At 36.1% G+C, this 13,938-nt stretch overlaps 1 protein-coding gene across 1 annotated transcript; it reads right to left on the bottom strand.

Moving 5' to 3' along the window:
- Positions 1 to 6,183: 6,183 nt before the first annotated feature.
- On the bottom strand, positions 6,184 to 13,456 carry LOC139894387 (mediator of RNA polymerase II transcription subunit 14-like). The gene is made up of 8 exons (XM_071877642.1): positions 12,973 to 13,456; positions 11,675 to 12,736; positions 11,430 to 11,515; positions 11,007 to 11,181; positions 10,237 to 10,915; positions 8,795 to 9,645; positions 7,760 to 8,715; positions 6,184 to 7,209 (listed from the first exon to the last, which is right to left on the bottom strand). Exons 1-8 carry the CDS (start codon positions 13,183 to 13,185, stop codon positions 6,414 to 6,416), a joined length of 4,818 nt encoding a protein of 1,605 aa, XP_071733743.1. The 5' UTR covers positions 13,186 to 13,456; the 3' UTR covers positions 6,184 to 6,413.
- Between the last annotated feature and the right edge of the window lie 482 nt (positions 13,457 to 13,938).

The raw sequence follows: 13,938 nt of genomic DNA, 5'->3' as shown, positions 1-13,938 counted from the left end.
ATACGTTGGAATGAGGTTGGGGATGCTCAACTCACCGGATTTTTCATGAGACTACCGAGAAGATCATATAGATCAGAGAAAGGTTAAGAACCGCCCGGAGTCGACAAAAGAGTTATGCCGATGTTAGAAGAAAAGATTTAGAATTTCAAGTTGGTGATCTTGTCATGTTGAAGGTATCACTCTGGAAGGGTGTGGTACGACTTGGTAAGAGAGGAAAGTTGAATCCTCGACTTGTTGGACCGTTTGAGATTATCAAAAGATTTGGACCCGTGGATTATCGTTTGAAATTGCCACAAGAGCTTAACGCTTTTCATAACTTTTTCATATATCAAATTTGAAGAAGTGTTGGCCGAGGCCGATGAAACCATTCTTCTTGATGAACTTCATCTTGATAAACAACTCCATTTTTATTGAGAAACCTGTCGAGATTGTGGATCGAGAGGTTAAGACACTCAGGCAAAGTAAGATTTCTATCGTTCGAGTTAGATGGAACGCTAGACGCGGACCCGAGTTCACTTGGGACCGTGAAGGTCAGATGAAGCAGAAGTACCCGCATTTGTTCCCAGATGCTGAGTCAACCCCTGCACCTGCTTAAATTTCGGGACGAAATTTCCGTAACTGGAAGGTACTGTAACGACCCTACTTTTTCCGTCATTTTTACCGTTAACTATTTAACGACCGTTAACTGTTATTCGTGCCACGTCATTTCTATGACCTATATTATTATTTTCGTAATAATATACTAATTATTATGTGTTATGTGAATATTTGTATTCATATTTTTAAGTTATACGTTTCTACGTGTCGCGGATTTCTATCCGGCGAATCTTTTCGATTTTCAAACCAACGGTCGAGCTTTTGGGATTTTTAAGTCCTAATTATTTTAAATATGATATTTTTATGTCATATGATTATATATAGTGTTTATATATTTTATTCGTCGCGTATTTGTTATCTCTCCGAAAAATCAATCGCGTAGTAGCGTTTTCGCGTTTCGGGCTTCGATCGGGCGTTCGGGCCACATGCTAATTGACTTTTTAACATTTTGGAATAGTGAGGCCCACCCCCTTTCTGATTTTGGCTGGACTCCCCTTAAGGGGAAGGGGGGGAGAGTTTGAATTTTTTTTTATTTTGCTTCTCATTTAAGCCTTATTTTTATTTCCCATTTTATTTACTACTTCATATTTTCTTAACCTAAATTTCCTCTCATCCTCCTCTTTATCTCTTCTTAGTTGACGCCACCACCACCATAAACATCATCATCATCTTCCATTAAAATCAAACTTGGAATTTAGGGCTTTTCACATCAACGGATTCCTCTCGTTCTCCTCTACGCGTTCATACCATTTGATTCTCGAGTAGGGTATAAACCCTAACCCTAGCTTTTTGATTTTTACATAATTTTTCTGTTTTTGATGTTTAATATGATAGTATAGTGCTTGTATGTTGTTGGATTATTGATTGTATGCGTAGAATCACTCGTTAATTCATGTTTTCGGTTTGATTGATTTGGGACAGCAGATTGTTTGATCATTTCTGTAAACTCAACTGTTATAAAAGTGAAATTAAAGTGTCTATATGAGTTCCTCTCATCAAGACATTAATTTTAGACTCCGGATTCATGTCATTTCGATTCCCGGAGCTCTAGTTATGATTAACTTGGTGTTTTGTTTGAATTAAATCGTGAAAACGAATTGTTCCAGGTTTGGTCCGACTTTGTGACCACTTTTGGAGTCTTTAGAGTGTACTAGTGTGTTAGGATTGATGATGGGATGAACTTTCATGTTCGGGTCATCTAAATCCGAGCCACGGATCACCCGTTATGACTAAAACATGTTTTTGAACGGATTAAAGTTCCAAGTTGTTTAATGGCTGATCATCATGACTTGGTTACTATTATTAGGGTGTTCTTGAGTGCACCAATGTGTCGGGTGGTTTGATTAGGCGTAGATATATATAAGGCTCGCCGAAAACCGACACTTGGGGCTCACGTTATGACCCGATGAACTTTTAATTAAAACTTATGGTTAATTATTAAAACTTATGATATAAATAATGATTTCCATTATTATTAAATTACTTATGATATAAAAAGTAATTATTATAATTTAAGACATATGATATATATTTATTATATCATTATTTAACTACTTATGATTTAATTAAACTTTTAATTAAACTTATGATTAATAATACTTTTATTATTAATGGAAAATACTTATGATAAGTATTAAACTTATGTTATAAGATTATTATTATAAGACTTATAATAAGGATTAATTAATTATTTAATTATTATAAGGCTTAATTATTATTTAATTATAATTTGATTATTAAATACTTAAGATTTAATCATTAAAATTAGAAACTTATGATATGATTAATAATTCATTATTAATTAATAATACTTATGATATGATTAAAATTTATTATTAATTAATAATACTTATATTATGATTAATATTTAATAAATTAATTAAATACTTATGATATATTAATTATATCATTTAAACTTATGTTAACTTTAATAATTCATTTTAATTTAATTAAACTTAGGTTATGACATAATTATACACATTTAACTTTAATTAACATTATAACTTATATTATTATTACAACTTACACTTTTAAAATTTATGTTGACTATGTTTGACCAAGGTTGACTTTTGAGTTAACTTTCGGTTGACTTTGACTTTCAGTTGACTTTTGTTGACTTTCTAATTAAGGAAACTTTCCTAACTTAAAAACTTTCTAAAAATAGAAACTTTCTAAATATGCAAACTTTCTAAATTTGGAAACATTCCAAAAATAGAAACTTTCCTAAAATAGAAACTTTCCTAAAATAGAAACTTTCCTAAAATAGAAACTTTCGTAAAATGGAAACCTGCTAAAAATAGAAAGTGTGTGTCCGTACGCTGTTCCGATCAAACCAATGCATACTGAGTGTTGTTCTATGTTTACTTGCGACAAGTACTATAGCTATCATACTAAGACTTGACCTAAGTTAGTTATTTATATCGACCTGCTTTATTTATAGGTCGGCGTTGTGATCATTCCTGATCACTTTACTTTGTTTGTTGTTCGCTTTTGTGTGGTTACTACATTTGCTTTAAGGTGAGTTACAGTCCCATTTTTCTATTTTAAAACTCTTTTGGGATGAGAATACATGCAATTTATTTTATATTTTGGACACAAGTGGAAGTTGGTTTAAATTATTCATTATGAGTTGAACAAAAATATTCCCTAGTCTGGTAACTGTAATCACTGGTTTCTACTGGTGAACGCGAATCCTACGGATAGATCTATCGGGTTTGACAACCCCATTTCGAGCTAGTCGCGTTAGCAATTTATAATCGGAATGTTTAGTACTTCGTATTTAGTTGAAGATACACTTATTCGGTGTATATTATTTATTGTGTTTGGCAAGGGTAAATAAATGGTTAAGTGGTTACCAGGTGGCTCACGGAAAATGGAATAATTTTTTTATATGTTTTCTAGCATATAATTTTTGTGGTCCAAAAAGGAGTTTTTATGTTTTCAAACATAATTTTTTATGGTTTAAATTTAAATATTGTTTGCAATATTAAACCTATAATTCACTCAACATTTTTGTTGACAGTTACTCGCATGTTTTACTCTCAGGTTCATGATTGATTGCTTCCGCTGTGCTTAGAGAGTCTGCATATTTATGATGGCAGCTTTTGTTAAACATTAACTTGCATTCTATTTTGATACATTTAATAGTGGATGTTGTTGACTTGTTTGGTCAACTTTTGGTTAAGTAATAATGTATGGTTTTTCTAAACTTACACATTTTTGTAGGTTTCCTTTATAGGAAATCATTTTTAAATAAGGAATGCAAGGTTATTTATCAAATTCATATAGAGTTATGATCAAGCTGTGGGACCAAGATAATGATGGTCGTCAAGTGTACTTTGACGGGTCGTTATAATACGGGAGGTTGAAACGAAAGGTTAGTCGGAGAACATGTGTCACCGGTAACTATATCTACAAAGCTTCTCCCATTCCAACTTGTACCTTGAGCTGAATCGGTAAACCCAGTCGTCTTCGGCTCTACCTTATCAACCTTCGGTAAATCATTAGTCATGCCATTTTCAGAGCGAGGAACATGATTCTTCTTTCTCTCCACAGCTTTGTAAATTCGAAGCTTCCCGCCGTTGAAACGAGCCGATTGTAGAAGTCTAGTAAACTTATCGACATCTCGAACTCCCTCGAATCTCACGAATCCAAAACGTTGTCCACCCGATAACCGTTTCCTAGCGATATAAACGTCACTGACTGAACCGTAATGATCGAAAAATTTCCAACAGTCAGACCGAACCCAATTTTCCGGAAAGTTAAAAAACAAAAAAAAAGATAACACGATATTCGCGAGCTTCATTCTCATTCGACTTCGAGTGCACACTCTCGCATACATACTCAGCCATATTACATGGAGGAGCCTCACATCGAAATGCTAAAGAAAAAAACGAGGATATATCGGAAAAAATATAGGGTGAAGGGAAAAAGTAGATGGTCGGAATAGGGTGGATTATGGTGGTTAGAGGTGGTGGATCTAGATCTGGATTTGAAATTCAAAAAGAAACGGTGAACACATTATACGAGGTTGAGAGGAGCGTTAGAGAGGAGCGTTAGAGAGGAGTTTGATGCGATAATGAGTGGAAATGATATTAGATGCTCATCACCTCCTTTTATCTCTCCATGTTAATGTTATGCCATGGATGTCCTATATCCATAAGTTTATATTCCTTTGGTAATATTGATGACTCCACTTGTAACAGGCGTTTTGTTCATTTTCACATGGCTTTTAGCGGGATTTCGTCTTTTGGGGAGTTTAGGATGAAATGATTATGACGTGACAATGTCATTTTTTATGGGTTGTTATGGTGAAGATTGTTGGAAGTGTTGTTGAAAGATTTTGGATGGATTGCCAAAATATGATTAGTAATTGAGTTAAAAGGAGGAATACAAATTTTAGGTACAAAATAAAAGGTCGGCACTTACATGAATACGTGATACTTAGACTATGGATTTATAGATAGACCAGTACAAGAAACATGGCATAAATTTGGCACCTACATAAATACGTTATACTTGGACTAAGGATTTATAGATACAGAAAATTGTTCAGAAAGGTAATATAAAAGTCATTTTTTTTCTTCAATAAATGACAAATCTATCGATAATGACTTTTATCTTACCTTTTGGGTCAATTTACAACAACAACAACAACAACATCAACAACAACAACAAAACTCAATCCCGCATATGCGAGGTATGTGGGAGGTGAGATATAGACAATCCATCTCCTATTCTAGAATAAAAACAAGTCATTTCTTGAACCGAAATAGAGAGATTATTTCAAAAAAGACCTCCGGCCTATAAGCAGAGGCGAAACTAGGATTTTTTTGACCGGGGGCAAAAAAAAAAATTTAAACCATAGCAATTTTTTTGGATACAATTTGGAGATTTTGGGGCAAAAGTTGGAGATTTTGGGGCAAAATTTGAAAATTTTGGGGCAAAAGTTGGAGAATTTGGGGCAAAATTTGAAGGTTTTGGGGCAAAATATGTAGGTTTGGGGGCAAAAAAAAAATCCACCGGGGGCAAAGTCGAAAAACCCAAAATTTTTACACTGAAAAAAAAAATCCACCGGGGGCGCCCGCCCCCCTGCCCTTCATCATTTTCGCCTCTGCCTATAAGTAGGAAAATTTTCTAAAAGTAAAAATAAAATATAAAATATAAAAAATGAGACGCCATGAAAATGATAGAATCAAATTTCTATAGATTTTAAATCTTGTCAAAAATTCAATTTGGGTCAATTTACCCTTGTAGATTTTTTTGACAAAAAATAACGAAAACTCATATAAAAACGAAATCGTTTTTTAAAGGAAGTCAGTCCTCAACAAACAAAGATAGGCCAGTACATCATAACACGTCTACAAAATTCAATTTGGGTAAAGGTATTAAGACAAAAGAAAAACACATGCGCTATACATGAAACTATCTGATCGAGATAACGGATTCTAGAAGCTTAGCTTGTCAAACCAGGGATGCCCATGCAGAGCTATCATCGCTAATTAAAAAAAAAAAAAAAAAAAAAAAAAAAAAAAAAAAAAAAACTATCGTCACCAAATTTAATCATCGCATTATAATACAGGGACTTGTATGACCCGAAAAATGACTAAAATGTATCTTTTGATTACTTTATAAACCAACTTATAATAATAATTAACGTGTTATCAGAAGCTATATTGTTTGTTAATGTTCAGAACAGGGGGAAAAAAGTTTATACATACATAAAACAGAACAATTCCTATACAAAGGGAAAATTTTAGCCTACTTTGAAGCCCTAAAATACATGTAATCATCCTCCCAAACCATCAACTCTCAAGTCATGTGACATTGGCTCCACCACCGCTGCTGCCGCCAGTCCACAACCCTTGAAGACACGTATGTAGTGTTTTCTGAACGTTATCCGCCACAATTCTCAATTTTCCTTGATTCACATCTCCACCCGATGATGATCCGTGCACATCAACGGTCCGGATCACTCTCTGTTTACAATACTCCCAATCTTCCAACCGAAGCCAACACGACCGCCCACCATGGCTGCCTTCCATTCCCATAAACGACACACTCGGGTTTTCACCAAACGAATACTTCAACCGCACCGAAACACAGTAGGGCAACCACGTAGCACCACCAGCTGCGTTTGTGTGAGGTATGTGCGCAGGATCAAGAACCACAGTCAACCCAAAGTCAACAGCGTTATGATTGCGGTCATAGTGGATATTACTCTTGGTATCAGTATAAAGTCCGGTATGATTTTCAAGGCATAATTCGATTCGTGATTTTTGTGTTGGTGAAATATCATTGTTGCCTTGGGCTTGAGATGAACTTTTTTTCCATGAGATTAATTTTAGGAATTCTTTTAATTCTGAAATTGGTAGTGTAAGTAAAGTGATGAATGAGGCAACACGAGATGCATCGTAAGGTTCGGATGCAACACGGCGGCTGAAATAGTCGCATATTTCACTTATTTCAGTTTGAAGTAATTCTTCTTGAGCGTTAACCGAGTTGTTCTGCTGCTGCTGTTGTTGTTGTTGCTGTGAATGATGAAACCGCTTTACACTAAGAACTTGGAGAAGAAGTTGAACTCTGTGGACACTAACTGCAAATACATATCCCCTGCAGTAAAGTAGTTGTAGGTCAATTTGGGCTGTGTTTCCATATCTGATGGGCAAAATGGGTAAGATCTAAAAACTGTGTCTAGAAAGTGAGACGCGCCAACTGGGTCAATTTTACAAAAAGAGATGACGTAATTACAAATATAGACATAGGGCACAAGATCTAATATTAAAAAAACATTAAGGTTTTGACCAACTTTGACCGATCTTGAGCTGACTTTTTACTGACTTTTTTGGGCGAAACAAGACATGTTAGTCCCCAAATCGACGCGTCAGAAGACTTATACAACAGTGCAATAATCTCAGGAAAATAGTTACATTGGGACAAGTGGGCACCCGACCCGACCCAACCCAACCTGTCAGTTTCAACCAGTGCAGTAACACATCATTTTGACCCATTACATAACCTGCTTGCCCAGCCCATTTTCCAATATGTCCAACTATATCCATTTAATATGAACAAAATATAACTTTGTATATTAAATAGGGGGACTGAGGGGTTGGGTAACAGGTGAAACCGGGTTCAAATCGATTTAAGCTTATATTCTTACCCAACAAAAAAACGCAGGGCAGGCTGCTCCTGATCCAAATTCAAAAGTGCACCTTCATTGTCCTTTAAAATAGATCCAAGAATCTCCTTCAACAGTTCTGGTAATTGTGCAAATAGCCATAATACTCCAAGGTATTTCAAAATAACTCGAAGAACCTTTTTCAGAGCAACAAGTGGGACCCATCCACCACCATAACCACCATCATCCCCAAGCCCAATTATCCCCGTATTCAACTCTCCTCTAACATTAGCTGGCACAACCGTACCAGGTGCTCGCCGAACCAAACCCGAACTTGATGATGCTGACGTGGCATTTGTAGCACGGTTTAAACCAGGCCGAGACATTCCATCAAGGCCGACTCGGTTGCCATTGGTGGCTGAAGCTTGTGAACCGGAAGATGCAGGAGAGTTGTTGGAACTAGTAGGTCCAACCGACAGTTGACCATTGTTAAAATTAGGGTCTAACCCGTTCAATTCTTGAGCAACATGTTCCATAATGAAGGGCCTAAATTGTGGACATGGTAAAGATCCTCCAACTGTAGGACCACCCTTTGGTGGTGTTGCAGGTTGCAACCAAACTTGATCTCCAGCAAAGCACCTCATGTCAACTGCAAAATGTTTTCGGTATATTATCCGAATCCAGTAGGGCCCACGAAGTGCAAACGATACATCAATCGGCAAAAGTGAACTAGGAACAAGTCCTGGACCGCCTCGCGCAGCCACAGTAGCAGCATTCAACATGCCAGTTGGACCAGGGTTAGCTTGACCAACATTCAAACTATTTGGCATTTGTCCATACGTGTTTGCTTTTGGCTGGGTCGAGACAGATGAACCGGCACCAGGGACGGCTCTTGCAGGACCTGTTGCAGCAGAAAGTGCATGTAAGGGTCCAGCCGTCAGACGAATGCAGTCCAAAAGAGATGAAACCTCGAACCCGTTAATAAAATCCTCCAGAAACTGAAAAATTTATCAACTTTAATCATTTTTAACATCAAAATTGAGCTATAAAAGTACAATATTAAATCAAGAAACATACCTTAGTATGAGGCCAAAGTTGGTCGGGTGATACATGCATGGTACAACCATTTTTACCCGATTCCCATTCAACAACAAACCGAGCAAGAACCCCTAAACCAAAACTAAACCATAAACTCATTAAACCAACCGCCTCAATTTTAAACACTCTAAAGTATGTATCCCCTGTTTTAGCATCATTATCAGATCCAACAACCAGTAGTTTCCTCATACGTAAAGCAAATGTCCGAGCATTAAATAACCGTTTGATATCGGCAACCAATCTCTCAATGCTGTTGTCTTCAACAGAATTATAGGTCAAAACAACGCTATCAGCATCATAACGAATATGTGAATCTACATCAGATGTATTAGCAATCTGGACACCTAAACCCCATGGAGTATTAGTGTTTCCGTTTGAAAGCTCAAACAAGTCGATGAAATGTTGGTCGTTAATTTTAACATCCCAACACGTACTTCCTGGTTTTCCGATTCGTATACATATGTGTTCCCATGTGTCACCGGTTGAAAACGGGAGGTTGAACCATATGTTTGAGGAAGCGGTTCTTAGACCTACTTCTTCAACATATGGAATGTTAAGGGACTTCATTTGACTAGTCAACTGAGCATGTTTGATGCTGAGTGAGCAGTGTCTGGCCACGTGTAACAGAACTGATACGTATATACTGGAAGGTTCATCGCCTTTATTTGCCTCTTGTATAAGATTCACCACACCCAATTTATTTTGATTTGTTTTCATAGATTTTGTTCTTTTGAAAGATGGTTCAACAAATTCTGAGGACTTTAGTGATGGGAGTAAGTCTAGCATGTCCAACAATTTGCGTTTACGTGACCCATTATCAGGTGCAAGAGCTGAGAAAAAAAAAAGAATGCATAGAGTAAACTGTCAAAAAAATTCATTGATAAAACTGTGAAGTACAGGTGACAAAACGGGCGAAACAAGCAGATTTGGAACTGAAATTTAACTCAATCACGTAGATTTTGGAAGTTATTATTTGATAAAAATCTAATAAATGATTATGAAGTTGTACGCAGTAAAAAATACATTGTGGACAACATTTGACATGTTTAACATTTCCTTTCAAGCTAATAATAATTTTGATTTCCTGATAGAAGAGTAAAAGAGAAACTGGAATCCGGAATCGATGCATACGTAATTAATCATGCCAAAACTGTCATCTTTATTGAAAAGTAAGAATTAAATATGCTTGATCCCGAAACTGTAAATAATAATCTGTTCCCAGTATTTGGATAAATTGATCAATTTTGACTTGTTTGACACGTTTCCTTGTAGTTATCTTTTTAATATGTACTCATTTGACCCATTAAAGATAAAACATATTTCCAATTCAAACTATAAGTAGATGGGCTAAAATCACCACGCCTATAGTAAAATAAAATCCAACTATAAGTAGACAAAGAAACTCTAGGAAAAAAACCCACCTGAAGTTCCAATTTCTGACTTTTTAAAAGCATTTCCTTTTGAACTTTTTGAAGAAACTTGAGATGTTAGCCGAGCAGACCGACTCCCTGCAACTGGCGTATGATCATCATCTTGTTCATATTTTGAAGCTGGCAGCTTCTTATTGGAGGGCTTTCTTGAAACGATTGAGCTCGTTGAAACAGACGACATCCTACGAGAACTTATTTGTCCAGACTCGTGACTGTAATTCTGTACAGAAAAGGCAGATACAGGCGACCGTCTTTCTTGCTCAAAAATTTCATCCACGATTGAAGAAAAACCAGATAGGCCAGAACCTTCAATGGCCAAATTAGAAACAAGACCATGATCACACGTCTTATTTATGCCCGTGTCATTAATAGAAGATGTTAGTGCACCATAATCAAGAACGGTTGAATCGGGATCCCCTTCAAGCATATGCATTTGACTTATATCAACATTTTTAACACGGGTAACAAGATTAAAGACGCCAGATGATTCGGGTTTTCCTGATGGATCTGGTTGAGTTTCTAGCAATTTGAAAATAGGTCTAAAGTCATCTTCCAGTTGCATCAGCAGAAAATAAGAGCTCCCACAGTCAGGAAACCCCATGAGAAGCATATTGTAACCATTCATGACATGCTTTGGCACCTTCACAGGAGAAAATCCATGTTCGTACACCTGCAAGAATATAGATATAGTTATAGTTATAATCCATTAAAGTAAGATACAATTTAATATCAACTTCAAATGTGTCTGACATAGGTAATACCTTAAGACCTAAAAACCTCCCAATAGATGCAAATAAATGCAATAAACTTTTGCTTCTCAAGCTTATAAATGCTGCAGCTGCAGTCATAGTCCCCTGGTTTAGTGCATCCTCACATTCTTTTAACGCTGATGATGAAATGGTACTTCGTGACGAATGAAGGAGAAAGCGCCCAGTTCTGCGGTTACAAAGAACAAAGTTCCAATTTAAATCTAATGTTCAAATTACCTATGTGAGTAGAGAAAGAGGATAAAGTTTTTTTTAACTTCTGAGAGCTAAAAAAATCTTTGCTATTGTAAATGAAATGCAAATTTCAGCAAACAAATCTTATGAATTTCCAGACACAGTAATGACATTAAGAAATCATCACTAGTAAATCTATAATACCAATTAATTCATATTTATACCCATATATTAAAGAAAGACCTTATATTTATTCCAAGTGTAAAAAATGAAGAATCATAAGCGCGCACACGTAGTACTTCCTGCCCTTCAGAATCTGAACTGTCATCCTGCACATATATATACAACAAAACAAAATAATCCATCAACAAAATGATCGTTATAAATTGTATAAACCATGTAAGAACAAACCACACTAGATAGACTATTTTCATTTACAGAAACTAATAGCCACCTCAAATTTTTTATAATCAAACCACAATACTGACCTTATTGTACTCGGAAATAGCTCGATCAACAGGAGAGGAAAGAATAACGTCGCCATCGGTTCGGCGAATATGATTATTGTGCCCCAACTCCTTATAAATTTCAAGCAAACGAGTATACTTATTACAACGTATAGCGCTTAGTAACAAACTCTCAACATCAATACAACTCTGGTCAATGGATAATTCTGCCTCCTTATTAGTTGAGGGATCGATAACAAACGAGCTATGGAGACACTTTATCCTCAAATCCGGCCCTGGTTCAATCCTAATAAAAGGACATGATGCTGCATCTGATGTTCCATTAGCTCTATCACAATCCAACCAGTAAAGAATTTTTAGTCCTGGAGTTTTTAACCCGCCCGAATCAGTTTCCCCGTCTTGACTACTTTGACTTTGACCCAAATTACCATCAGATATAAGCTCAAACCGAATTGCATCTTTCCATCTACCTATCCTAAGTGCTTGGACTTGTCTTATAACAGTGTCCATGATAAGCGCTACACAAAATTCATGAAGTATAGTATACAAAGTTGTAAAAGGAGAGTCCGAAGCTGCCATTCTGCGTTCTAGATCGTCTCCAAGAACAAACCGTCTTGTTTCTTCAAGCTTCACGGGCCCACTTTTTTCACCAACAAGTACCTCCAAATGCAATACTCTCCACATCGTTAGGTGTCCTCGGTATCCAAGTGTAAGCAACACCTTAAACTCACCTTGCACGCAAATATTGACCGTACCATCGAATATTTTGACCTCGGAGAACTCTTTTGGAAGTGTTGTTTCGAGTAGTTTTGATCTCACAAGAGTGTCTAACTTCTTTAATACTGGTTTCTGCAGTTTTTCAGTTAAAGTACTCTGAATACCCACGTCTTCTGTGCACCTAGGTAAACGCTGGTAACTGCCAGTAAGCAGAATCTCAACGGCAGATGGAACATCATAAATCGGGGCACGAGCTTGTTGTAGCCCCTCGTGCATAAAAAACATGTTATCCGCAGCTTGAGTGAAACACGTTTCATGACTTGATAGTGTTGACTTAAGTTGCTGACAATATTGTATCAATGGCACCTACACATAAAAACCTAATTCCTTAACAACATTACCATACTTATTACATCCTACTCATTGTAATTGAAATATATATCATTATATGTGTGTATTTATAATACGGAGTACTATATTAGCATAATTGAGCACATCTAAATCAAGCAAAATTATAGGAATGTATATAATTACTGATAATCATTAGTTTAACAGCATCTACATTCGAAATATCAACAGATTAAAAAAGAATGCAATATAACCTGTTGGCACCACTGAGCAAGAACATTAAGTCTAAGCATTCTCTGTTGAGTCTTATTAAGATACTTAAGAATACTAATCTTCTTTTCGTAATCCGACATTTCGCTCGATTTCGATTTCTCAACCAGTTCCTTCAAAGATATATACGATTCCTCGGCAGCTCGGCTCACCAGAGTAGAAAAATCCACCGATTCTTGACCTAATTCCGCCATCATCAACGTCCCTAGTATTATTACAATTATGTACTATATGATTCCCCCAATTATTAATAACCTCGCCAGTTGAGCGAATACATATCGATTTGAGAACAGTTAGGGCACCGATTTATCGAACCGAACCATTGGTTTTTACTCGTAATTGAACTTTACAACATTACCGATCGGAAAATAGCGCCGGAATCGTTACCATATGCGCCGCCTACGGTCGCTCCGGCGTCGGTCTAGTGCTGCTTCCGCCGTGAATCGTGTGTCTTTCGCTTTTAAAGTCCGCTTGTAAATTGGTAATGGAAATCCCCTTTTTTTGAAGATGTGTGTTGTGTATATATAGGCACTTAAGTCAAACCGGGTCAAGTTAGAAAAGCCACCGTACCATTGTTATGAGTTGGACAGGCAGATCTTATGCTATTGATTTTCGATTTCTTGAATTTATTTGGATTAATTTGTTCCATTTAAAAATTTTAAAGATATAAATATAATTAACCCAATTGTAATCCATTTAATTCAATAATTTGCTTGAAATTCAACGGACTAATCAGAGCGCGACATGTGGTGCGATAATCACATGTGATTGAAAAAAATTAAAAAAAAAATTAAATATTTCTTTTGAATTTTTTTTTTAACTTTTTTATAAATAAAAAAAATTAATTGTTTTTTTTTAAATTTAGCATTTTAAATTCAATCACATGTGATTGTAAAACTCAATCACATGTGATTGTAAAACACAATCACATGTAATTTTGCATGTCAAAT

Source organism: Rutidosis leptorrhynchoides, chromosome 2, assembly GCF_046630445.1.
Source record: "Rutidosis leptorrhynchoides isolate AG116_Rl617_1_P2 chromosome 2, CSIRO_AGI_Rlap_v1, whole genome shotgun sequence".
Classification (NCBI taxonomy): Eukaryota; Viridiplantae; Streptophyta; class Magnoliopsida; order Asterales; family Asteraceae; genus Rutidosis; species Rutidosis leptorrhynchoides.
Note: the sequence above shows the minus strand (reverse complement) of the source record. Positions and strands in the feature narration are given on the sequence as shown.